The sequence below is a fragment of the Ixodes scapularis genome, unplaced genomic scaffold (assembly GCF_016920785.2).
Source record: "Ixodes scapularis isolate PalLabHiFi unplaced genomic scaffold, ASM1692078v2 ptg001477l_1__unscaffolded, whole genome shotgun sequence".
In the NCBI taxonomy this organism is placed as follows: Eukaryota; Metazoa; Arthropoda; class Arachnida; order Ixodida; family Ixodidae; genus Ixodes; species Ixodes scapularis.
Window position 1 is genome coordinate 149,152 of NW_024610154.1, and position 26,523 is coordinate 175,674.

The following is a 26,523-nucleotide window of genomic DNA, read 5'->3' on the forward strand; positions in this document are numbered from 1 at the left end:
TCTAGGTGGTGTCGGCCAAGCTCCCCACCGTTTGCCGAAGTGTGTTCATGGTGCGCAAACCACCCAAGTATAGCTCAGGAATCTCATAAAATCGCTACGTCACTCCGACTGTGCTCGGTAAAAATCAGCATGGCTATGGAGCAGAGAAGGAAGACCAACACGTATTTTCAGTATTGTTTCGTGTTAAAGTTATTGCACCGAAGCAAAAACAAATTGCTCTGCTCTCTTCTATCAACGCGTTCAGTCGTCTATAGCGGTCAATATTAAGTCACCACCGGAAACTCCATTCATGATCAGTTTTCGACCCGCGTGACCCATTTAAACACTCAAATGTTCTTTGGTTTTTTTTATGTTTTGAAAACATGAGAATCTGGCGAAAAAGTCAGCACCTGAAATGATGCGCCTTTATAACCTCAATCAATTACTTGGAAATTACAAATATATTATTTATGGACTTGACGAATTGATTGCCGCACGTCCGCATGCCACTGTACGGTAATTCCAGCTCTAGCAACCGTCTGATATAGATGTCTTGATGGAAACAATCCCTGGCGAAGGGGAACAAGAGGGACAAGGGACAAACATAAATCTCCAAACACAGCTAGGTGACTGGTGAGCGACCGAAAAAATCCGCCTGGTCTGGGTATCGAACCCGGGACCTCTCCATTACAAGTGGAGCGCTCTACCAACTGAACTAACCAGGGGTTAGACGTCGGTAGAGCAAACGGGTTTTATCAGCTGCCACCAGCCTAACACCAACAAGGGTGAAACCTTGCAATTTAATGTTATAGTTATATAATCCGCCGGACCAGGCGGATTTTTTCGGTCGCTCACCAGTCACCTAGCTGTGTTTGGAGATTTATGTTTGTCCCTTGTCCCTCTTGTTCCCCTTCTCCAGGGATTATTTCCATCATTATTGTCCAGCTCGCTTGCCCCTTTGCATTTAATTGCATTATAATAATAGATCTCTTTTTACGTAACGTCATCGGGCCAGGCTAGTGGCCATTCCTCTTACTCTTGCTGAGAAATATAAATTCAGTGGTGAAAAATATAAGCTACAAAAGGTCTGCACTCAGCAGCAAGGAAACCACAATGGAAAATTGTGTCACGTCAGTGCCTTGTATTACAAGGCACCGACGTCAAGTGCCTTATAACACAAGGCACTTGACGTTAAATACAAGGCCTTGCAAGCCTTGTATTTAAAGGACTTAAAACTCCGTCTCACCCTTTGATGCACCACAGCAGACGCTGCAAACCATCGGAGCCAGTCCGGTGCACAGAAAGTGTCACGTGCCCTTGCACTTAGGCGCAGACAAATAAAAAGCTCAATGTCGCGTCACACTCCCACTGCGCAATATTTCCGGCTTGGATAGCTCAAAGCATCGGCTGTGATACGTCGCATCTGCACACTTGCATTAAAGCGCTACCTCAGCGCTATCACTGAGCCTGCTGATGCTGCTGATGCAGCTCAGGAAGAGCGCTGGGATAGCGATGATCGAGCTGATGCACAATATTAGTCATACAGCGCTGGATCATCAGTAAGTTACGTTCAAGTCAGGGCTGTATCAGCGCTGTTCTTAGTGCTGGCTTACCGCTGTTCCTCATGTGTAAACCGGACTTCCAGGCCTGTTCAAGTCAGCACTATCGACACACACTGACACCGCTACATCAGCAGCTGCATCGCGCACCACTGCATAAGGCCCGGATTTAAAAAAAAAAAAAACTCCAGCGCAGACTCAGTGATGAGTCAGCACTAAAAGTATCGATGATGACGTTTTGACTTAGTGCTCTCTCAGCGCTAGGATGGATGTGTGCGCCGCCCTTTTGACGTGGCACGGGGAGGGTGTAGAATAAAAATCAATATGATATAAATCTCGATTTAAATGAGACACGTTTTATTAAAATAATGTACATGAAACCATTCCCACAAAAAAATAATCCCGAAAATATGTGTTTCATTGTTTGACTATAATTGGATACTTTCTACGCGCATATTTCTTTCGTATTTAAATGAAATAATAGTCACACAAAGAATACTTATAGAAGGCTGAACAAGAGAAAAAGGAGGCGTTCTTCTGAACAGATCAGAGCGTTGAGCTTGCTTTCTGCCTTCCACTTCTTTCGTCAGCTACGTAACCTCCGAGTACAACAAAATCAGAACGCAAAAAAAAAAAAAAAACTAGAAAAGTAAAGTCCCTTTGCAATCAAGTCAGAACGCGAGACGAAAATTAAAGCTCTTCTGCTACCTAAAAAACGAAGCTGTTTTTGTTCATGGTAATAAAACCCGAGACTCAGGAACACAGAAGGGGACGAACACAACACGACGTCTCAACGCATTGAGACGTCGTGTTGTGTTCGTCCCCTTCTGTGTTCCTGAGTCTCGGGTTTTATTACCATGAATCATCACCAGCTCGCTTGTTTTTTTAAGTATTATTTCTGTTTTTGTTATAGTATGGCGGGAATTACATTTAAAAAAAAGTTGTTAATTGAGCTCTACTTTACATGCACGGAAATTCTTTTTTCCGCATTGTTATCAGTGATCGGACGAATTGATCAATCAATCCGCCACGTTAAAAAAAAAAATACATATTCTGCTAACGAATCAATATTTTACAGCTACAGGCATGGGCGTCCGGAAGGGGGGGCAAGGGGGGGGGCGGTTGCCCCCCCCCCCCCCTACAACTTTGGAGCATTTTTTTTTTTTTTTTTTTAGTTTGAGCTTGCATTGGTAAAAAGCTACTCAACTTTTGCAAACACACTGGAGTTCTCCATATGACAAGAAGTCCGCCCTATCCGTACAAAACGCCCTTTAGGATTGAGAGCCGACTTTACATGTCACATATTATGACTGATCTAGCCCGTCAGGTCCCGGTGGTGAAAGAAACACTGGGTGGCTATTGAAGATATTTATGATAGAGGACAATTCTAAGCTGAAAGTTCGATGCTATTTTTTTCTTTTGAATTTCATGGATTTTGCATTCTTATATCGTACAGTAGAGTTTTTGTATCAAATAGCCCACTACATTTCGGGGGAACAAAGTACCATTCGCACGTGGCTTCACATCTCTTTGTATCCCCCCCCCCCCCCCCCCCCCCCCCCATCCCAAACCCTCAAAACCTGAACCATAAATCCGCCCCTGGAAACACTTGTACTGCATTCAAGGTTGAGGGAGTAGTACCTTTTAATACGAACCGTTTCAACGAAACTAAGTTGCTACGCCATCATTTTTAGATTCCAGTTAAATCAAGCCGAAACCAAATTTGATGAATTGTTATCTATCTTAATAGTAAGGTTAATTAATTATATACGCTGTTTTTATTGCTGAAAGTCTTTAATACGTGACATAATATACCTTGCCTTGTTTTATGTGTATAAGAACGAGTGTCAGACACTTCAGACGAATGAAAGCAACAAAAACACCAGGGTAGCCGCATAGTCATCGACACGACTGCGATCTGCCGGTACTGCGCGGGCTTCGGTGTTCTGTACGCCGTGCTGGGATTTGCTGGCGTGGAGTGAAGAATTGAACAAACAACGATTCCAAAGACGTAAGCTACTGCCCGCTATGACTGTTCACTGTGTCCGTTACAATCAATCCGTCCATTTCGCCTGTTCGCCATCTCCCACGAAGCACTCTCTAGTCACCTTTGCCTAGCGCGATCCGAAACGATGGACATTCGACACTTCTTCAAGCGTCAGCGGATGTGTGACGAAGTGTTATCAAGTCGTCCTGCTGAAGATCCTGGTGTGACATGTTTCAACGTTGCCACATCTGACCAAAGTGAAGCAAGCTTTCATCACCAGACAGCAGCTGACATCGTCGAGTCTACGAGAGGGACTGCACCAACGGTGAGCTCCCACGACGTAGTAAGCTACGATGATTCCCCTTCCCCTTGTTTGGGTTTAAACCAAGGTGACACCAGCAAGGAAGCAACTCGGGTCTTTAATAATTATGACTTGGGAGAGTTTCTAGAAAAAGCTAAACACCCGAGCATCCCGGACTCTTTGAAGTTACGCCTTCTTAAAGACCCACGGACGCCAGATGTTAAGTACGACTTTAAGAAAGATGTAACATCTGTCAAAAGAAGTTTCCGCTACCAATGGCTGGCAGATTACTCCCCTTGGCTTGCGTACTCAGCGACAGCGAAAGGCGCCCTTTGCCGTTACTGCGTCACTTTTCCCCCGAATGTTCACCGCGGCACTCAAGGTAGCTTTATCGTGCGTGCTTTCATGAACTACAAAAAGATGCATGAGGCGTGCAGGGATCACGTAAAGTCCCAATGGCACCAGGAAGCAATGGCAGCCTCACAAGACTTTATGAATGTAATGATGAGCATGCAGCTACCCGTTGCACAGCAGCTGAACAGAGCACTGCATCACCAAGTTGAAAAGAACCGCGAGAAACTATTTCCTATAGTTTCCACCATCATCTTTTGCGCAACGCATGACTTGCCTATTCGCGGGAAGCAGTCTGACAGTGGAGTCTTCAACGATCTCCTTGATTTTCGGGTGGAAGCTGGAGATGTTCGACTTCAGGAACACTTCGCTTCTTGTGCTGGCAACGCAAAGTACACTTCTGTCCGGATCCAGAACGAGATCATCACAATCTGTGGCGACATCCTGAGAGAGCAAATTGTGTCCGAAGCTAACACAGCGTTGGCTTTCTCCGTCCTTGCGGACGAAACGGCGGACATTGGAGGAACAGAACAGCTGTCTATAGGGATTCGCTTTATTGACAAGGCGGGAACCGAGGCATTCGTTCGGGAGCAGTTTATGAGATTTTTAGAGCTGGAACAACTGAACTCCGCTTGCATCGCCGCTACAATCTTGAAGTTTTTGAAGGATGCCGGGCTGATTCTGTCGAACCTCGTTGGACAGGGATACGATGGATGCTCTACAATGGCTGGAAAAGAAGCTGGAGTAAACAAAATAATACAGAAAGAGCTTCCTAAGGCACTATTCTTCCACTGCGCAAGCCACAAACTCAATCTCGTGATCAACGATCTGAACGAGGTCTCTGAAATTCGAAACACGATAGGGGTCATCAAACAAACCATAAACTTCTTCCGTGAGAGCGTGCTCCGAAGGAAATTGGTGCCCAACATTCCGATGCTGTGTGAAACAAGGTGGTCTGCAAAATACAAGTCAATTCGGATCTTCTCTGAGCATTACGTGGCCATAGTCGAAGCGCTCGAGGACCTGGCATCAATGGAATCAAGCTCGAATGCTGCAACGAGGGAACGCGCTCATATCCTCCACTGCGCAACAACGAGCTCATCTTTCATCGTCTGTTTGCACTTTGTCGCGAAGTACAGCGCACGGCTGGAACCCGTTACGAACATTTTGCAGAGTCTATTCATGAATTTCCATTCTGTACACAACCACATCACTGAGCTGCAGAATATTTTTCGCGGCCACCGGACCAACGCTGAAGAGCAGTTCTCGGATATCATGAAGACAGCAAGTGAAGCGGCCAATCATCTAGGCGTGTTGATATCTGTACCCAGACAAGCCTCACGGCAGGCCCACCGAGACAACTACGGGATACAGTTGCCGGAAGAGTATTACCGCGTGGCAATATATGTGCCGTACGTGGACTCTCTCAATGCTTCTTTGGCTCGCCGCTTTTCTGAAAGCAACAAGAAGAGCTACAGACTTCTCCAGCTGCATCCAGCAAGAATGAAGCACTTGAGTCGCGTTGAGTTTGCTGTTCTCGCCGATGAACTCCAAGGCTTTTACGGCATCGAAAACTTCAAGGAAGAGGGCATCTCCTGGTATGAGATGTGGCTCAACAGAACTGGGGACTGCTCAGAAATATCTTATCCCGAACTTCTGCTTCAGGCAAAGACGTTCTTCCCCGCTGTCGCAAACGCCATCGAGGTGGCTCTTGCCTTACCAGTTACCACCTGCACTGTCGAACGCTCGTTCAGTACACTAAGGAGAGTGAAGACGTGGCTACGTTCAACTATGAGGAACGATAGGTTGGACGGCCTTTGTATGATGAGCGCACACCGGGAGCGTGTAATGAAACACAAGGACGACTTTATCACCCGTGTAATCACACAATTTGCCCAGAAAAATCCAAGGCGTCTGCAGCTGTTATTCAAGGAAGACTAACTACAGTCGCATGTTGGTGAACATTTTGTGCTATGTGCTGGTCATCAGTTCGCGTGAGCCGCAAACTCACGTTCACAGACACTTGGCACTCTTGTTGTCAACATATTTTTAATAATTTTTCTGCAATTTGAATAATTAAACTTTACGCTTTGTTCAAAACAAAATCCAGTCTCTTTCTTAAGCTTGGCAGTTTACCTTGCCGTTTCTAATATTTTTTTTTTATCCTTGAAGTTTACACCGGAAATCGCGCATCTTTGGCAATTTCTTTTCCCTTAACCCCCCCCCCCCCCCTTTCCCCGGCCCTTTATGTGCACGGGTGCCCCCCCCCCTGGAAAAAGTTCTGTGGACGCCCATGGCTACAGGGGTTTAAATGAAAGTAACCTGATTGATATCAACTACGACGAACGATAACAAAATTCCAAAACTGCTTTTGTATCGAAAAGAAAAAAGGACAGTAGGATGGTGCGCGCGCAGCAGTCAAAAGTGTTGAGTTCTCGCAACTAGAGTTCCTGTATAGGCTCCCTACGGGAGCCAGAGTTGCGCATTTGTTTTCCCCGCGCCGCCACGCCGCTATTCGCGGAGATCCATCACGTCAGGAGCAAAGCATCCGTTGGCGTGCAAGAAAGCCACCTTTACGGTCGCTCCGCCGACGTTTCTCTTGCCCCGGCGTATATTCCCCTGCTTTCCGCCTCCTTTTCCTCCTCTCCTGTTTTCCATGCGCGGCGGCGCGTGCGGCGCCGCTATTCGCCAAATTTAGTCACGTGAGGAGCAAAGCATCCATCTCGTGCGGGAAAGCCCGCTCTACGGCCACGCGCCGAGGCTGAATGCGCAACTCTGCTACCGTAGGTAGCATATACAGGAACTCTACTCGCAACTAACTGGTAGCGCCACCTGCCGCCATGCCAAGGATTCGGAAAATGAAGTCAAGCTTATGCTGTGCCGGGGACGGTTCACCGCTTTCCGGGCTTGCCGTCATGGGGTCGTGCTTGCTGTATAGTTTACTGTGACCTAAAAATACAAGTTAACGTTTTGACGTTCTCTCGCGTGCATAACAAAACGCAGGGACCCTCGTGACTCATTATGCCAACGTTAACTAAACATTTGGAGTTGCGCTACACGAGTTTTTGTGACCACGTGCACGAGCATAATGGCCATTCCACTATAAACTCCAAACCAAAAGGAGAGTGAATATCAATACCACGTCAAACTCGGCAAATCTAAAAGAGGGACCTTTGAAATGATTCAGCAGGCTTATGTTAAAATCCAGTGGAACGTGAGAGGTGTTTGGAGTGGCGCTGGCGCTTGAAAGAATGACAGAACATCAATGGAAGGCAAAGGGAGGAGGTCGCCCCTTCGGTCTTCGTCTTCGAGCGATGTTCTGCCATTCTTGAACCGCGAGTTCCGCTCAAAACACATCACACAATTAATTGTTGCTGTTTTTACATAAGCCTCCTGAATTATTTCAAATGTCTTCGTTTTATATTTGCCGAGTTTGATGAGGGATTGATTCTGGCTCTCGTTTTGGTTTTGCAGTCCATGGTGAAATGGCCGTTGTGATCGTGCACGTCATAACAGAAACTCGTGTAGCGCAGATTCAAATGTTCACAGAATAACGTCCTTTGATATAACAAAAAACGAAGGACCATGACTTAAACACTTGCGCGCCCATCACCATGCTCCCCTCTCTATTTACGCTAAAACATCAGTCTGTGAACTTTTTGATCGCATCTGTTACACCTGATTTAAATAAAATAAACATAGCATTTACTAATTTCTCTTATTTTTTTTGTCTTGTGACTTTTTTATATTTTCCACACAGGGTATAGTGCAAATGCACAAGCTTACCTGGACGCTTTGCTTCAGGGCGCAGCCGATGCAAGTGGCTCTATCAGCAGCCAAACCATCGATGGCTTTGGCCATGTCAGTACGGCTGGTGTCATTCACGGCTGTCAGTCTCTGAGTCACCGTTGCCGTAGAGCTGAAAACCACGATGCCGAGTAGGAAGTCGTTCGGAAGGACGTCCCGGACGAAGTGTGTTGCCGCACTCTTGAGACGAACCAGTCGATTGTAATCCTAAGCGGGGACATCAACCAAGTGAAAGGTAAAAATGAAAAATTAATGCTAACCGGCAGGCACGTAGCCAGGATTTTGTTTCGGGGGGGGGGGGGGGGGGGGGGCATGGGCCTTTCCTCTTTGCTACGTGCCTGCTAACCGGGTTGTTCTTGGACACGAACGTGGACAGACTTTTCTGCATGTGTGCATTCCATAGTAACTGCCAACTGAAGAAAAGCAGAGTGTGGCCTATTGTGATCCCGAGTCTTGCTTCCTCACTGGTTCTTCAAAGTTCTCATCGCATGACGTCGCATACTGATTGGCTGCAGAACAATAATTTTATTTTCGACGAGTTACGCCCTGCGTTTATTAACCTCTCAGTGACTCTAGTATACGCACTACGTAAACACCAGCAAAGATACGTAGTTTAAATTGCGGTTGCAACAAAAACTATATTAATTTTTCCTCGTTTTTCTTCGTTATATATGTAGCGTGACTGGACTCATTCAAAATTGCTCACCTTGCTGAGGGGCGAGAATACACCTTCAGCGCGCTCGACGACACTACAGTCTGACGAGTTCAGGGGAAACTCTTCCTATCCCTTTTCATTTTAGTAGAGGAAACACTGGAAAAAAAGCAAATTTCTTTGTGCTAAGGTGAAAAGAGGTGGGCGTAGCTTCCCCTGAAAACGTACCCTGTCACTGACGTACAAATGCACTGTGTAACATGCGTATGAATTCAAGGCACACTTACATTCATGCTCCACGAAATATCCAGAGCCATGACCACTTTGCCCAGGCTGTCGTTTCTTTGCTGCACCTCTTGAAACTTCACCTGGACCTGAGTTTCGGCTACCGGGTCACCTAGGCTACAAGTTGCAACAAACATAGCGCCCAGGATAAAATGTATGTGAAAGTGCGTCACCGCTATGTTGTACTGACACACAACAAGCCATAAATCTAATATCTGTTGCAAGTTAAGAGAAGCAGGGCTAGCTCCTCCCAGAAAGCTCTCCACTATATTTTCTCTAGCGGAGCGAAAACTTGAAAGGACGCGAGTTTCGCCTCCTGTTCAATCCTCGCTCTGGTAAAGCGTGAGAAAGAAGGGATATTTGTGAACAAATGTTTGTCCAGATTTTTTCAACCTGAAACATAAGATAACATGCGCCATTTAGAACGTGACACAATCGCATGATTTGTTTTCGAGTGAACTAGAGCAAGAAAGGCTCTTTCCGGCGTCATGACTCCAGTCTGCAACTGCTAGAAGGTTGCAGAGAACCGTTGTGATAAGATAAAATGTTTTTGGGGCCTTACTTCTGAAAGTCCGGGTTGTTACTGATGACATCCCAAGTTGACCTCCGTTGGCAGATGTGGTTTTGTTTGCTTGGGGCAAAGATATTGTGTTTCCGTTTAGAGTCGTCGCAAAATTGGGACACCTAGAAACAAAAAAAATTCGAAACGCGATGTATCTGGAGAGATCACTCGGAGCTTTGATGGAGTTATACAGAAAGAAGTTATGGACATTGAGTTATACAGAAAGAAGTTATGGGTATTGGCCCATAACAAACGAGAAGCGCTAAAGCGCGAAATGAATTCAAAAGAAAGTAAAAGGCTAATTTGCTCGCTTACTTATCTCCTTCGGCCTACGGCGCTTCAAAGACGATTATAGCATGATAACATGTTTAATTTAGGTAATGTATTTTTACTGGAGGAACTATGAGTAACATGTCACTGTGAGTAAGCGAGAAACCTCTAATGTTGATATGAACTTGACCTAGGATATTGACAGAAACAATTCCAAATCATACAGCCACTCCAACGTTTGATAACTCAGGTTGCCTGCTCCATTCGCTTTTCTTCTGGTTGTATCTGAATAAGAAGAAGAATTTTTAATAATGGCATGTCTGCTTCATAATACCAAGGAAAGGCATTGAGCCCTTCATTTCAAGGGAACACCAGATCGCTACGGGCTTCAAAATCGGTGCGATTTCGAAGCACAACATGTGGCGGTTACTTCCTGTGTTCTGCAGAATGAACTTTGCCCATAGCCGAGGCGTTGCTCAGACCGCGATACACGGGTACACATCTCTGTTCAAATTTAGCGCTCTTATGTCTCTTTGAAAAGAGGCTGAAGCGGTTTTTACATTTAAGGAAACACACATATCGTCTTCATTTAACGTTCAAAATCTAAAATATCGATTTCTTTTTTTTTTCAGTTTGATGCATGGGGGCTGCAGAAAATAATTTTTAAAGAACCGCTCAGGGCCCTCCTTCCCGGAGCGTGAGGTCACAAAATTAGTTTCCGCAATGCCCGCTCTCACGTATCTTCAGCGCATATAAAAGCTGTCATGGTGTAGAATACCCGAGACTGTGGTAAGAGCTGGAAAAATTGTATAACTTCGACCAAACCTGCATAACTTCGACCAAGTTTCCCAGCTTTTACCACAGTCTCGGGTATTTTACATCATGATCAACATCCACCAGCTCACCTGCGCACTCACTGTTCTTTTCATAAAAGCTATGCACGCGCACTCTTGCTATTTTTAAAAAGGACAGAAAAATACGCCACGTCTGGTGTCAGGGAGGGGGAATATACCTGGCAAGCTTGCAATAGACCTTTCGGTAAATTTCCCAACTGTCAAGGAGAATGCAGGGATTCGTGTTCCACGCAACAGACGCGCACGCCTTCCCCGTATAAAAGATTCCGAGTGTATAACTAGGGTTTGGAGTTTTCGGTTTAAACCGATAAACACCGATAAAATACGCCGAATCCAGTTTCGGAAATTTGGTTTTAACCGAAAAAGGTCAATTCGTAGGTTCGGCGGTTTGGGTTTAAACCTTTAAAAGTATGTCTAACCCGTTTTCTAAAATTCGGTTTTAACCGAAAAAAGTCGGTTTTTTTTTAGGGCCGCGTCGAGGTAAATGAGGGAGGGAGAGAGAGAGAGGGCTTTGCAAGGTTCGACATTGTTTCACGTCTTCGTGACTACCCTCTTTCAAGGTTCAACATGCAACAAAAGAGGTCTTGGATTGGCCTTCGCGGTACATCTGTGCCCTTTCTGTGATCGGGCTTCATGTGTCAAGTTCCCGGTCCCCCCCAAAAAAGCATGGATCCAGGCTAGTATAACGTTTATCGCTTCATGCACTTGAGAGGACATCGAGAAAACCCCATCAATACCTTTCTTAACACCCTCCCTCAATCTTCCCTGTAATTTAGAACATAGATACAATGAATATATATATATATTTTTTGCCATTCCGCTTGTTTGCGTAGGGTCATTACCTCAAACGGTCACGTCGTCAGAATGGGAAGGAAAAAGAAGCACGCTAAAAATTATGCCCGCGAATTCGGAAATTTTTTTAGGTGTGTCCTATGAAAGTTGTAGCGAAGACCACGTATGTATTTCTGTCGTTATTCTTTGAGTGATCACAACTATCACAGCTACAACGATTATCTGATCCGGTGTCCGATGGTGTTTCTTTCATATTCACCGCAAGAAACCGCTAAACTTTTTTGGAAATAAATATACACCGAAAAAAGTATGCCGAATTTCTAAAAAATAAAAACCAAGAAAGCGGAACCCTATATATAACCAAAATAAAGCACTGAAGAACGCGCTTGCATGATGAAATTTGCTTTCGGCATTTGCTTTAGAAAAGTTACGACTGCTGAGGCTTGCACGTGCGGCGCGTGGAATACCAATCCCTGCATTCTCCTTGATGCTTGGGTAATTTAGCAATAGGCCTATTGTACGTGCGGCCCTCGATCCACACGCGCTTGGCGGCCGAAAGATCCTCTTATGACGTCACGACTGGTCGGAGGTTTCCGTGTTTTCTCGCGTTTAGTTACAAGTTCGGCGAAAACGAACGTCACATTCAGATTCACGGTATGAAACCACGCTAGAATCAACCTCTGTCCTAGTCTTTTTTTTTATTTTTTTTTCTAAAGAAGTGTTTTAGCTTCCCTTTAAGTCCAACGAACAATTTAACATCATATACTGACGTCACGTGATGTCTTGCTTTAGGAGATACTGTTTCGCTCTATATAAAGGTTAAATTGTGAGGTCGCCTCATTCCTTACCAAATATGCCGTGTATATTTTCCAGCGAAATTTAGCAGGCGCCATCTACACACAAACACAGACCCCCGGGATCCGCCGCAAAACATCGCCAAATAGGGGAGCTTTGACGGATCGTTACACGATACCTCCGATAACGATGCGCGATAATGTCGGCGGAGTATCGGGTATAGTTATCGGGGTCATCAGAACAATCCACTAAAACAGCTTAGTAAAGGCTATCGCCCTAAAAAAAAATATTCGCCAGGCTTACACCAGGAATGTAGGGCATGAACATGATGGAAGATTCCACTGGGTCCCTGGTGTTCTGGTAGAACTTAGCGTTGCACTTGGTCGACACTTGGCAGCCCCGGTACACGCGGCAAGGCTCGCCGTTCTCAGTGGAAGCCGTGAACCGCATGCGGACCGAGCAGGCGTTGGCCCGAACCTGGTCAAAGAGCAATAAGTTTCTGTTCAGCCATAGCGTATAAAATCCATGTTTGGTCAACAATCGTAATAACAACATTTTTCTTCCATATCTTGAAACGGAGGACGAGGACACAATGTGGCATGAGTGGCTTGACCGAGGTCCTGGCACCCCTAGAGCAGACGAACTCAAAAACACACACAAGAAAATAGTACAACACGAAAGAAATTTATTTGCACGATGCAGAAAGAAATACTCGTTGTAAGAGAGGGTAGATGCGACTGATATAAATAGACGTAATGTTTCGGTTCTTATAGCGTCTTCATTCCTTAAAGTATGGAGCTGCCCGTAGGGAACATGGTACGCCACTATTGTGTATGTCAATTCTATTTTTATTTGCATCACCCGCACGTACACACTAGCTGTTACACTCCTTTGTTTTTATGTTTTACTATCCCGCAATATATGTCTCTGCTTCGTTTTGGGCAGCAGTAAGTAAGCTCAACTCAACTGAAGAGTTCTGCGCACGTCCAGGCCCTTCTCACTCAGCGGCGAAGCCTCGAACTATGATTGGCGTCCGAAGGGGAAGTTGCGCTACCTTTCCTACCTTTCGCATGACACATGAGGAGTCGCGGACAAGGTAAGAGGGGTAGTACAACTACCCTTCTGGATGCCGATCGCAGTTGGAGGTTTCGCCGCTCGCGATCGTCTTTATGTGTAAAATGTGTAGTGCGTCATGACGGGAAGACGCATCAGGCTTTGCGTACCATTCCAAACTCGCAGTAGAGGCTCGGGTACCGGTAGTCCCCAGCCGCGCCGTATTCGTCGAAGACACCGTACCTGTAGTGAGCCCATTCGTGGACCAGCTGGAAGGCTGCAACGAATTTTAAGATGTCATTGCTAAACAATATTAAAAAGACAGCAAAACTTCAATACAGAAAAGTGGAAAAGTTCTACGCTCTGATAATTAAGCGTCTGAAACCCAAAAGCAAAGCGGGACCATGGAAAGCCGTAAAAATGTGAGACCTCAACTGCGACCAGCGAACTTTTTTTTCGTATACTGTATGTTTCTCCCGCATCTCACACGTTCATTGGTCTATGAAAATATTTGTAAGGGTCGTTAAAAAATCAATAAACGCTTATATCGATGTTTCACTATCTGAATAAATATAGTACCAAGCTTCGCACCAAAAGAGTGCGCGAATTTAAATGCAGGTTAAAACTATTTAGGCGAATACTACACGAATATAAAAAAATATCGTAAAATTCTCACTGCGCCTTGTGCCTCAGTTCTTACTGCAATACAAAGCGTTCAGGTAGCATAATTATGCCTTGGCTAACATGAATTTTGTATGTTTTATTTTGGTGCCTTTCTTATTCTTGTTTACGTTTGCACAAAATGCTATATATTGCAGTTTTTTTAATTGTAGTTTCGCTCTTATAATAAACGCAGTCTATATTTTTGTCTCCTCGTTTGTTTTTTGTTGTATTGCCTGCAGGCTGCCCCCCTCCCCTCCCTTTTCTTAAATAATAAAAATGTCCATAATTGTGCTGCGGTTACGGTATTTTTCCAGCACTTTGAGTCTTGTGTTCAACATATGATGATAAAACAACAAAAAAGGTCGATGCAGTAATTAGGGCCCCCCGTTCCGAGCTTTCTCTACGTTTTTTTTTTTTTTTTTTTTTTTTTTGTTCTAGAACAGAGATGAGCAATCATGTACACTGCGCGGCACTTTTAGCGCGAACGCGATTTGGGCGCATTTTCGTATTTTACCTCGAAAGGGTATTGGCGAGCATCAAAATTTACCGTTAAGGTTAAGGAATCCCGGAGAAAAGCTCACCGGAGCAAAAAGCTCACCGGAGATAAGCTCACCGGAAAAAAGCTCACCGCAAAACCGGCGGATGCGGAGAAAAGCTCACCGGCCATTGAGCGTATCCGGAGAAAAGGTCACCAATTTTTTTTTCCTTCTTTTTATATGGAGGCTTTTGGATCATCCGTAACATATATCAATTCATTATTATTAAAATTCGTCAGCTTGGTAAAAAAAAAGACATTTTTTGTAATACTTGTTAAGCTTATTGGGTATACTGCTCCCAAAATAATAAATGCGGGCAAGTGTTTTCTGTGGCTCACTCTCTAGGGCAACGAAAGCCTAACTGACAACTTTATGAACTTGAAGAACAGGAAAAAGTTCGAAGACTTAATAATGTCTGCCTAAAACCTAAAAATCAAAACTGTAAATGCCGAATATTCGAAAGGGCATGCGCAACAACGGGAAGCCTGAAATTCTCTTTGAAGCTTTGGTTAACTTTTGAAAACAGTATAAAACAGTCAGTAGGGTATTGAGGCTTCCTTCTTCCACGGATATGCACGTTTTCTAGCCGTTCGTGCTGGTGTTTCCACACGTTGCCTTTGTGTGATAGTGCCCTTCTACGATGAGCCAGCCATGACCTTCAGAGCTGCACACTGGCACAGCTGTTACTCGTCACCTATACACGTTTGCAAGTCCGGTCTCAGGGCGCCGCCATCTTCCTCAGTGGGGTGCGCTCTCGGGCGTGGCTATAATCCGATTACGACGCCTTCGCAAGGCTTCGTAATCGGATTATGACTCGCCCTAGCGCACCCCAGTCAAGCAATATGGTAGCGCCCTGAAGCCAGGCTTGCAAACGTGTATATAAGAAGTAGTTTTCTGTAAGTTAGCGAATAGGGCGAGTTGGTAAACGTTATACATGATGAAAACCGCTCAAATGACGGCGATGGAGTGAAAACAACAAACACGACACGACGAGGCTGTTTTCGCAACTAAAGTTTTCTTAATGAAATTAACAGAAATAAAACAGCGTAGCGTACACTGATTATATCAATGCACGCATACTTATCTATTAGGCAGTACACAATATTCGGAGCTGAAATCGTTCACCACACCGCTATTCATATTAACTCGCTAACAGCAAGCGTTTTTATCTGACAGAGCTATCGACGGCGCACTGTCAGCTGTCAATAAATGGTCGTTTTTTACAGGTGTACGATGTCCTGATTTTATACCTGCGGCTTTATTAATATACAGAATGGGTGATTACTAATTTCTGAGGAATTAGCAAATATTCCCAATGAACTTCAAGAATATTACAACCGAAAAGGAGACTTATTTTTAATGAAGTGACGAATTCTAATTGTGTTAAATCGCCACGTTTTACGCAGAATCCACTAAGTGAAAGAAAAAATCGGTGAGCTTTTCTCCGCATCCGCTGAAAGGCCGGTGAGCTTTTCTCCGCGTCTGCCGGTTTTGCGGTAAGCTTTTCTCCGGTGAGCTTTTCTCCGGTGAGCTTTTCTCCGCCGCCCAAGGTTAATACCCCATCCGAGCACTTTCCACCACTATTCGTCTTTTGACGACAGTTAATTAAAACTGAGAAAGAAACGGAGAAAAAGCAGTGCTGACTTTTTCGCGCTAATAGCAACTGTCGCACAGTATGTACCTTGAACACAAGATGCTTCCGCAATTACCTTACAAAAAATGTAAACGATATTAGGGTTATTTTAGCGCAGTGTTGGAGGTAACGCGTTACTAGTAACGACGTTACTGGTAACGCGTTACATTTTTCGCTAACGCAGTAACGTACTCGTTAGAATTCTGAATGACTAACGAGTAAAGTATTTCCGTTACGTTTTTACGGTATCGGCTGTCATATTTTGTTAAAACTTTGGTTTGGGCTAGTTGGTCCATTGTAGGTATAAGGTTGCGCATTTAAACCTTATATCTACCATGGACCAACTAGCCCAAACCAAAGTTTTAATGGGTCATATTTCTTCTACTATGGGCCCTTTCCCAGAGCGCCTTGTCCCTGTCGTTTGTGTTATTTTCTATTGTCCCTGTCTGTTTGCGCTTTTAAACCTTATACCTACAAATTTCGTTACTCGTTGCTCGTTACTTTCACTAAAACTGGTGAAATCCTGCACGAGCTTATCTCAAAATCCTGCACCAGCTTATCGCTGCACGGAACCAGCATCCGTCACAGTTAAGTTAAAAAAAAAAAAAAAAAAACTCACTTCTCGAAGGCGAAAAAAACCTTCGGCTACCAGCTAATTCCGTTCATCCTCCTTTTTTTTTTTTTTTCTTTTTTTTTTCATAGTGTCACCACCCAGAAGGCTTGAACGAATGACTGCGCTACAGCCTCCTCCCCTCCGTCCTCTTCCCCCCCCCCCCCCCCCCCCTGCTTTGTGCAGCAGAAGTGGACAGCGCTGGGGGGGAATATTTTTGTGGAATATTTTTACCCTCGCTCTCCCCCTCGCTGCCTGAAAGTTCCTGACCCATTTTTGTACACAGAAGAAGCTTTCGCTTGATTAGTCTTCAATTCTCTAAGGTCATGATAAAAAAAAAATTAAAAAAAGAAGTTTTAAACCTGGAAAAAAAACTTACAAACACGAAACCTTTTCTTTTTTTTTCACAGACAAATTAAGAGCTACTGCTGGTAAGAGGCAGCAAGTGATTATAGCCAGTGTGCTGCTAACCGGTGTCCTGTTCCAGATAGTGAAATAAATCAGTCTATGGTAATAGTATGAACCGGACTGTTACTAAAACCGGCGTACAGATGAGGGGTGTGGGTTGGCTGGTTGTGTTCCAGCAGTCCTCGTTCGCATGCTGTAGTTTATAAAAGCCGATTGACTAACATCTCCGACTCATTCTGCGCGTGAGATGGGCATGAATAACGAAAGTCCGTCGCCATGGCCAGCAGGTCTGAATGAAATGTATCAACTAAAGAAGACAGAATCAGGTAATTTACAGTTTCAATGCCTAATCTGCATGCCAAAAATTAAGCTGCTTCGCGCATCAGAACACTATGAAACCACTCTGTAAATTTTTATCTTTATCCAAGCTTGTTAAGGAGGCTTATCATACATCTCTGCCAAACATATGTACTCGAACAGAAAACTAACGTAAAAGTAACGTTCGTTATTTTTGAAAAGTAACGGTAACGGTATATCGTTACGTTTGTAAAAGAGTAACGTAGCTCGATAACGCGTCACTTTTTACCAAACTAACGAGTAACGCTATTTCGTTACTTTTTTCGGTAACGGGCACAACACGGCTTTAGCGTGAAGGCAGCCTTTCTTCCACTTTTTTTTTTTTTTATTTTACGCAAAATGTAAGGTGATTTTAGCTTAAATCGTGTTTTGTTTATCACATCGTTTGACGATGCAAGTGTTCAGCAAAACAAAACAAAAATCAAAATATATGAGTCATTTATCAGTATTTTCGTTTAAAAGTCTTTATCCAAAGTTAGCCTTATCCTAGTATAACTGTGGAAATGATGAGGAGATAAGGTGCATATAATAAACAATTGAAAAGAGGTGGGTCGGCCTCTAAATTCCTATCGAAGAAAACGTTTTAGAAAACCGCAAATACTTGGTACGCATCGTGACATTCTAACCATGTTTAACCTGCTCACTAAGCACCACCAGTATTCCAAACACATACGCTCGTCAGAAGAATACCCAGAGAAGATAACAAACGGTCGTTAAGCACGAAGCTTATTACCCGTTTCTTTTGTGGACGCGGCAATTCTAGATCCCTTTCGTCACTTTGCGAAATGAAAGAGAAAATTACTATTGCATCTGCAACACTCGCATCGAAACTGGAAAACACCTTGTCAGAAAGATACGACGGTTTGAAAGCCCGCAGATTCAGGTTCTGTTGTTGCTCAAGGTGCAGGATAAAGCGCTAAAGTTGCTCAAGGTTTTCCTGGTCTTCCTTGAGCTGTCACTGAGAGTTGGGGTAAAAGCGAAAGCAGAACGCTCGCAAATACAGGGCGCTGATATCGGCGATTCCGATATAAAGAACGAGAAAGAGAGCGACACAAAAGTGGGGAAAAAAAAAACACTATAGACCAAAGGTTACGTGGGTTCGTTTTGCCGCGACGAGCTCAAGTTGTGCGAGTGCTTGTCAACTTCATGTATTTCGTTTTCTTTTCTCTTTTTTTTTTTTTTTATACGCGATGCCGGTGTATTTTGTTTCGTTTTGCAAAGTAAAGCTAAAAACTATCTGGGTAAAACCTTACGGGGGATGTTTTACTGCTCCTTAGTGTATACTAAGGCGTCGCCACCGATAGACACCAATCGATCAGGACCAGCCAGTGCAACCATCGATGCCTGCGGCTGCGCCGCGCCCTTCCGGTACGGTCCGAAGTACGGGAACTTTCACTCCAGATTATTATATTAACTCTATGGTAAGCTACTACACACTGCCGTGTTATAAACTATGAATCGCCGTGTGCCCTTTTCTTTTACTAGCCTCAGTCCACCATCGCTTCTCTCGTCGATGCACAGCTGGAACCGACTTAACGAAAGTAAGGCTCGCTGCTGCAAAGATCCAGCGTACTAACCTAGGCCATACCGATCTATATAACGTCAATCCGGAATATCATGACCTTGAAGTAAGTAATACAAAGGATATGAATTGGCGAGCTAGTTAGTACACCAATTCTGTTCTGCTGCCGCTTCTTCAGTTGGCTCCTTCCTCTTGCGAGGCATTGTGAAGACTGGCGCAAGCAGTGAGCACCTCGTCCCTCAATCCACGTATGCGCGCAATAAGAAGGGGGGGGGGGGGGGGGGGGGGTGTTACGACGCACGTACGCTTCGCGACATTGGTAGCGCATACAAGCGATCGCCGGCTTTTTTTTTTTTTTCTCCATTTATTTTTAGAATTGAAAGGCCGTCTTGAAAACCACTATTGTGATGAAGAGGGCTTTATTGAGCCGTATACTGTTCATGCATCATACAAAAGGCACCCTCTTTTCTCCGGACATGTTGGCAGAAGTATCTGCACCCATGCGAAAGTGACTCCAATCAGTTATTGTAGGAACAACGTTGTACAGAGCCGTCGTACAATGAAATAAACACGCCTCGAACAGCGTCTAGAGACTGTCGTTTGTATCATGCGTTAGAGGACTGGCCGCGGCTTTAGGGAACTATCCCAAGCGGTAGAATGTAGTGCCCGCCAATACCTCTTCGAAGCAAGATACGAAAATCGGCTGCAGAAACCACTATTCTTGGTTGTTTATGAGCTGCGATAGAATTCGTCATGAGACTCACGGCGCAGCTCAATGTGAATAGGAATTTAGTGTGAATACCGAAATTAGCGGGGCAACTGAATTATTAGGGAATTGTGTTAGACCGTTTCCGCAGCCCGCTAAGCACCCAGATAGCGCTCCGTAATCCGCCACAAGACCTTGAGCTATGCAGAGAAGGCTGGCGGCGCGCATACGCAGCTGCGGCGTTTTCTTCGGGGATGCCGTAGCAGAGGAGAAGAACGATCTACTACAACTCCCTAATGCCTAGCTTACGTGACGTCAATGGTTCCGCTAAATTTAGCAGGGAACCTGCATTTGTCTTTAGGCCCTGTTGCTTCCGGTCACGTGACGTCAAGTTTCCAACCAAAGTTAACGACGAAACTGAATTGACGCATAGATCACGTAACGCCAATTAGGAGGCATTAGAAGGCCAGAAAGGTCTACGAAATCAGGGAAGAGGGGGGGGGGGGGGTAACTAAAAGGTGCTACCGCATTAAAAAAAAATAATAACACTGATGACGTGTTCGCGCTAACAGTGTTGTGTAGTGTACCTTACCGTCCCAAGCATCTGCGTTTCAGAATGACGACCGGAATTTTTAATTGGGGCAGGGATAGGGGGAGGGGAGAGTGGTTTAAATAAAAAAAGTTTACAATATTTAAAAGCGCATACCCGGGCTGCCGTATGTCTTCGAAGTGGTCCCGTTCAAGCCGCTGAGAAAAGCCGGCGTGATGTGGATGTATTCTCCGACTTCCCCGCATCCTCTTGGCTGGAGCGTGTACGGCGTGTCTCCGTACTCCGGGTTCGGCTCGGCCACGCGTAGGTCGGCACCGTCGAACAGATTGCTGGCCGTGGCCTCTGCTTCCTCTCTCCGGGGCCAGGTGGACGGCACGGCGATGGTGACGTCCTTGAAGAAGACCCGACCCCGCGTCGCTCGGTGTAGGAACAAGGACGCTTCCCGGAACAGCGCCTGCATTGCAACAAATATTACGAGCGAAAAAAAAATGTTGGATAAGAGTGCTACTTACTATACACTGTTTAAACGATCCGTTCAGGCGAAAAGTATAAGGCCACAGGACTCAGGACGCATGCAAGCATCTGCTAGCCCGCAGAAGAGAGCTACTACGAGAGCAGGGAACGTCTTCCATATGCCCAAGATCGAACGATGGCTACGAGCGCAGACGGAGATTATTGGAAAAGTTCGCAAACAGAGGCTTTCTTGACGCATCTAGAAAGTCAAGCTTGTTTCACGCCTATCTAGCCAAAGTCAGCATGTCATAAAAAGCGTCTCATTCCTCTACTGCGGGTGGAGCGTCTCCAAGTTTCTGCTATGCACTCAACTGGTATTTTAGACGCGGTGCTGCATCGAATTGTGTAAAGGCCTGTTCACACACTTGCAACCGAGTAGGACCGGCCGAGACAAGACTGGTTTTTAAGCCCGTTGTGAGGCTTAGAACCTGCTCCGTAGCAGTGCATTCGGTCCCAAGCAGTCGCAAGAGGCTTAAAAACCGGTCTTGTCTCGGTCGGTCCTATTCGGTTGCAAGTGTGGGAACGCGCCTTAAAGGGATACTGAACCGAAATTTCGAGCTCACTAAATAAGGCCGGGCAGATAGGCGGGAAGCTGCAAAACCAAGAAATATCACTCATACGGCGATATATCTAACGGATCGCCGTATTTTTTGGAAAAAAAGTGCGCGATTGAACCCGGCCGACGAGACCGACGAAACAAGGCCCGTCACGATTCCCATCCTCTCTCCTCCTCGCTACGTCCCGTCGAGCTGGTGAACCGAAGCGAGGAAAAGAGAAGCGAGGCCGCTTCTCCTCATTCTGAAATTTTCCCGGAGACAGTTACGTCAAAGACCTCGCTTGATCGCGCCCTTCTTTTCCAAAAGTACGGCCATCCGTTTGAGATATCGATGTACGAGTGATGTTTTGGGGTTTGTAGCGTCCCCTTCAACACTTCTGCAGCCTTACTTTGCGAAATCCAAATTTAGATTCAGTATCCCTTTGAGGGGCTACACTGCCCAGAAAAAAAAAATCCTGCAAAAAATGTTGATTTGGAAAAATGATATATTTACATCCACCAACATCTAGAGAGTATTCCCAGAAAGTTTAATCAGTTTACACTGCATAATTATTTTTTTATAAATTATTTTCTATCCACCGAAGCTAAAGAAAAGGTAGGGTTTGAGCACTTTGAATGCATTTTTCTCCGTTCCACTTTTTGGTAGAAATTCCATTTTAGTCAATCTATCGTTTGATAATGCAAAACAGGGAAAGCCCATCCTTCCCTTTTCCTGACTGGAATTTAATAAGGAGTGCGGCTATGGAACTTTTTTTTCACTTTACGGATGTCTTTTATAAAAAATGTTGACATTTTGTCGAAGGCACAGAAGACCAAAAGCTTTACCAATTTCGCAGAAGAAAAACTTTATAAAAATAAAAGACTTTTTACAAAAACCTTTCCATAGCCGCACCATCTAGGCATTTCGCTACATATCTAGCAAATAAAGATCTCGAATATTGTGATAGTTTTTCGACGAAAGATTAACTAATCATTGTAGGCGTGTTGCTGATAGAAGCTGCTCTGGTTTCCTTGCCATTTAACCGACAGACCTGAAATTTTGTTATGCATTCTCTAGCATGACCACCAGCCTACCCTGTAAATTTCAATAATTTTAAGCCAAGTGTTCAAAAGTTGACCCCCCCAGGGGGGTCCCCCTTAAGTGGCACTGACAGAAAAACATATATATATTTTTTTTTTATTTGAAGTGATATAAAAAGGACACTATCCTGAAAATTTTAGTTTGTGAAGTTCTTTTAGGGCCCTTTCGACGATCTCGAATTCTTTGAGACTATGCGAGGTCGAAGAGGACACGCATTGAATTTCTGTGAGCGACATGAGGGGCCATGTCGCGCCGGTGCTGCGTGAAAGGCTGCCCCGTTGGAGCCACAACCGAGTCGACGGTACACAGACACCAAACTCGGTTGTTTTGACCGCTTGACGATTTTCTTTTCGAAGTTTCAGAGGTCGTCGGGCTCCGAAAAGAGAACTTCGCCCGATTTCCCAACTCCCCGATCATCCTCACTGCTACATGCACCGAGCGCCGCCATGTTTTCCAATGGAGGATAAAACGTCAGAAGGCGACATCAATTCCGAACTCCGATTTTCAATATTTCAAAAGAAGGGTGAGTAGTGCGTTCGCTATTGCGTTAAAAAACAGGCTTTACGAATGCCGTTATTAAATAATATACAAGCGTCGCTTTTTAGGCGTCTAAATTTCATAATCGACTGCGTCACAAATAAAAAGAAGCAAAGGGGGTAAGAAGAAGTCAACCAAGATTGTTTTGCGTGTGAAAATTGTTTTGCGCGTTGTGGTGTCGTGCCCCTTTAAGCCTCTTACGATGCAGTCGGTCGTTAGCCGTCACAAAAGATTTAAAAACCGGTCTTTTATGTGTGAACGGGACTTTAAGGCCCGTTCACACACGTGCAACCAAGTATGACCGAAGCAGAAAAGATCGGTTTTTAAGCCTCTTACGACCGGATGCGAAGCAGCGGAGCTGGTGGAAAACCGTCTGAAGAGGCTTAAAAACGGGTCTTCCTACTCTTATCTCAGTCGGTTGTTCAGCGTGGGCGAAATCATAGCCTCCTCTACACGGAGAAAGCCTGGCGCGTCGCGAGAAAAGACGGCCGCCGAAAATGGAAAAGGAGGGGCGGGGAAACGGGAGCGGAGGGAAGATTGCCTGCTAGCGCCACACAAGAGCGAGCGGCCAAGCGCAGAAACACTATTTTTATTACTCTTTTCTTTTCGGTATCATGGACAGGAGAAACTCAGTGTCAATCCTTTCCCTTTTCTCCCTGCGCCCGCAGCTCCGAAACGGTCCTTGAACGCGAAACCAACGGTCGCGGCCGTCGGTTACGTTTAGTCAAAACTGCATGGTTCTTCCGCGGCACGATACGATGGTCCGACGACGACGCACTCCGCTGGCACGCCGACAACTCCGCCGACGCCATCGGTATCGTGCAGTGTTGCCAGAGCCCTTTCAAATCGCCGCAACCGCTTCTCCCGGAGTACGAAAACGGTGGTGACGAAAACACGAAAATAAACGTGGTTCCGGGAGCGGCCGCTCATGACCCAAGCGCTCGCACACTGTCTTTGCCCTTTCTGCTCTGCGCTACCATATTGGTCACCGTTCCGCGCGCTCCTCCTCTTTTGTAGCGTGAGCTACACTGGCCGAGGTTGAGCAGCTTCGCGTGGCTCCCAAAGAGCCGTTCTGCGCAGGCGCGAGGAACTGTGACGTCACACGGCGCACAGCTGGCGCGCCGGCGCCGCCGCCGCCACGCGCGCCTCGCCGGTCTGCGCATTCCAGAGGAGTGACGCCATAGCCGCGGCTGACGCACTGGCGCCGCCGCGTGCCCAGCTGTGCGCCTCCGTTGCGCAGTAGCCAAGTCTGACGCTGCACCGGAGTCGCTTAATAGCGCCTCTCATTTGTGCGCATCACCTCACGCTACGTATATCCTGGCATAGCCGAGCTAAGCCACCGCCATCTTTCCTGCGGCCGCGGGCCAGTGACTTCGTCCTCGATGTCCCCGGCTTTCTCAAGATATAGGAGGCTACGGCGAAATTAATTAAACGCACTTTAAGCTGACCCCATAACTCGGTTTCTTAACTTGTCGCGCTGGGATTTACCACAGAGATTTCAGAAGTTGGTGGAAGCTTTCGCTAGAATTGTAAAAGATTAGTACATCTGAGCAAATCAAGAAAAATAAAAAAACTACGTTATCTCTATACTTTGGAAGTACACCCGCCGACAGGCACGTAGCCGAGAAGGGGGGGGGGGGGGTCTGGCCATACCCCCCCTTCCGGAATCTTACATTTTGCATCGGACCTCCTCCCCCCCCCGCTCCCCCTCGTACAGCATTTTGTCATGGGCGGCCCCCCCCCCCCCCCCCCCCCGAAACAAAATCCTGGCTACGAGCCTGCCCGCCGGCAATATGAAGGTGAACACCTTACCTGGTTTCTTGCCTGTTTTACGGCTCCCTAAAGCTATATGAGCTCTCAACGTCTCAAATGGTATTTTGCTTGGGCTCTAAACTTTGCGTTCTAGCCCTCTTCTGGAACAGAGCTTGTTCCAAAATTTGCAGGAGCGTCCAAAACAAGAAGGGGGCTGTTTACCTTCATAACGCTCAAGGGTGTACAAAGTTTACAATTTTCTGTAACGCCCAATTAGAGCGCAGCTCTTGAGGAGGAGGAAGGGATGGCACGGAGGGGAGGGTATTCCCCCTTTCTTCCCCGCTAAATTTAGAGGAGAAAATTTTCCGCTAAATATAGTGGAAAAGCTTTTACCCTCGTGACGTCACACGTGACGTCACGTGTGACGTCAGGAGGGTAACTTTCGTTACTCTATTGAGAGCAACCCTCAAAAACCTCGCGAGGGTACCCCTTGTGGACCTCGTGAGGGTAACCCTCGTGACCCTCGCGAGGGCAGCTCTGTGAACCTCGTGAGGGTAATCCTCGTGACCCTCGTGAGGATAACCCTAGAAACCCTCGTGAGGGTAACCCTCGTAACCGTCGTGAGAGTAACCCTGGCAACCCTCGTAACCCTCACAAGGGTAACCCTCATGACGCCATTATGAGAACCTCCCATAATGCAGCGCGCGGTTACGCTGACGCCGACGGCGACGCCGCTCAAGCTGGAAACGGGCATCTAAGAGCTGCGCTCTAAAATAATATTATGCGTTACTGCGGCGCTTGTTTGGGCTAAATGAAGTGAAGAATAGGTAAACCAATTCTATTTCTTTCCGTTTCCCGAATTTCTCAACCGCCAGTAAACGCCAGAATATCCCTTATATATATATATATATATATATATATCAAATAGTAAGGAATACTACAAGGCAAGTGGCAGAGCGAAAACTTGGGATGGAAGGGTATCAACATGTGAAAAGGAAAGGGATCAACCAGATGCAGGAACCGTGATTGTATAGACCTTTGTCCGGAAGTGCTCTTTTTAGCCTCGACCGCAAGGAGCAAAAGCGAACAATAATCTCGAACCCAGACGCTCACGGGGAGGGGGGGCTGCGTCGGCCTGCGCCGCCGGCTCCCGTTGAAGGCTTCTTCGCTGGTGTGCCGACTGCCGTTTCGCGGGCATCGGTCCTGTTTACCGCGGTATGTGAGTATAGTGCCCGTAATGTGAGAGCCGTGTGTCCATACGCCACTTTGCCGTTGTTGGTTTTCGTCTAGCCGAGCCAGAAAACATCTCGCGACGAGTTGACCGCGCCGCGAGTGACGAAGAAGAAGCAAACATGGCGACGGTTTGTGCGATTGCTTTGGTGGCTCCGGTGTTGAGTGTCTTCAACGTCCTCGTGAGAAGGTTCCCCTGCCCTTCGAAGTTATTGCAAGCACCACGAAAGATGTGGAATCATCGTCTCAACTACAAATAAGCAGGCCTTCACGAGCAACAACCGTGCCGAGCAGGCGCTCGGCACATTTGTGTCAGGCTCACGCAGCCAGCGGCACAGTTGTGTTGGTTGTGTCGTCAGATGTTCAACAACGCCGAGGTATTTTCATTTATCATTTGGAATGGCTTCAAGAGTGGTAAATTAATCTATTTCGCGGATTGTTAACGCCGAGGCGAGTGCCCTCCGTTGCAGTGCCGTCGTCGCGCAAAGTGCAGAGAAAACCGGGTGGCGATGGCGGCGGTGCTCTTTGATCTTGCGCCGTCGGGTTCATGAAGTCCGGAGTAAACGTACGTACGTGCGTCTGCTGGATCGGTGTTTTGGACTTCCTCAAAACTCTTTCTCAC

General features: G+C 45.9%; 2 protein-coding genes across 2 annotated transcripts in view; one reads left to right on the forward strand and one right to left on the reverse strand.

Moving 5' to 3' along the window:
- The first annotated feature begins 4,246 nt into the window (after positions 1-4,246).
- LOC121834558 (zinc finger MYM-type protein 1-like) lies at positions 4,247-6,118 on the forward strand. The gene has a single exon (XM_042288270.1). The coding sequence runs from the start codon at positions 4,247-4,249 to the stop codon at positions 6,116-6,118; it is 1,872 nt and encodes a 623-aa protein (XP_042144204.1).
- A 1,731-nt stretch (positions 6,119-7,849) lies between these two features.
- The window catches only part of LOC8030955 (calcium-activated chloride channel regulator family member 3), a 29,976-nt gene continuing 11,302 nt past the window's right edge, over positions 7,850-26,523 (reverse strand). Inside the window, exons 3-9 of the mRNA XM_029970494.3 lie at positions 20,389-20,686; positions 13,418-13,524; positions 12,498-12,671; positions 9,484-9,605; positions 8,924-9,038; positions 7,964-8,191; positions 7,850-7,855 (exon numbers count right to left, since the gene is read on the reverse strand). Coding sequence (XP_029826354.3) covers positions 7,850-7,855; positions 7,964-8,191; positions 8,924-9,038; positions 9,484-9,605; positions 12,498-12,671; positions 13,418-13,524; positions 20,389-20,686 — 1,050 coding nt within the window. The remainder of the gene's footprint in view (positions 7,856-7,963; positions 8,192-8,923; positions 9,039-9,483; positions 9,606-12,497; positions 12,672-13,417; positions 13,525-20,388; positions 20,687-26,523) is intronic.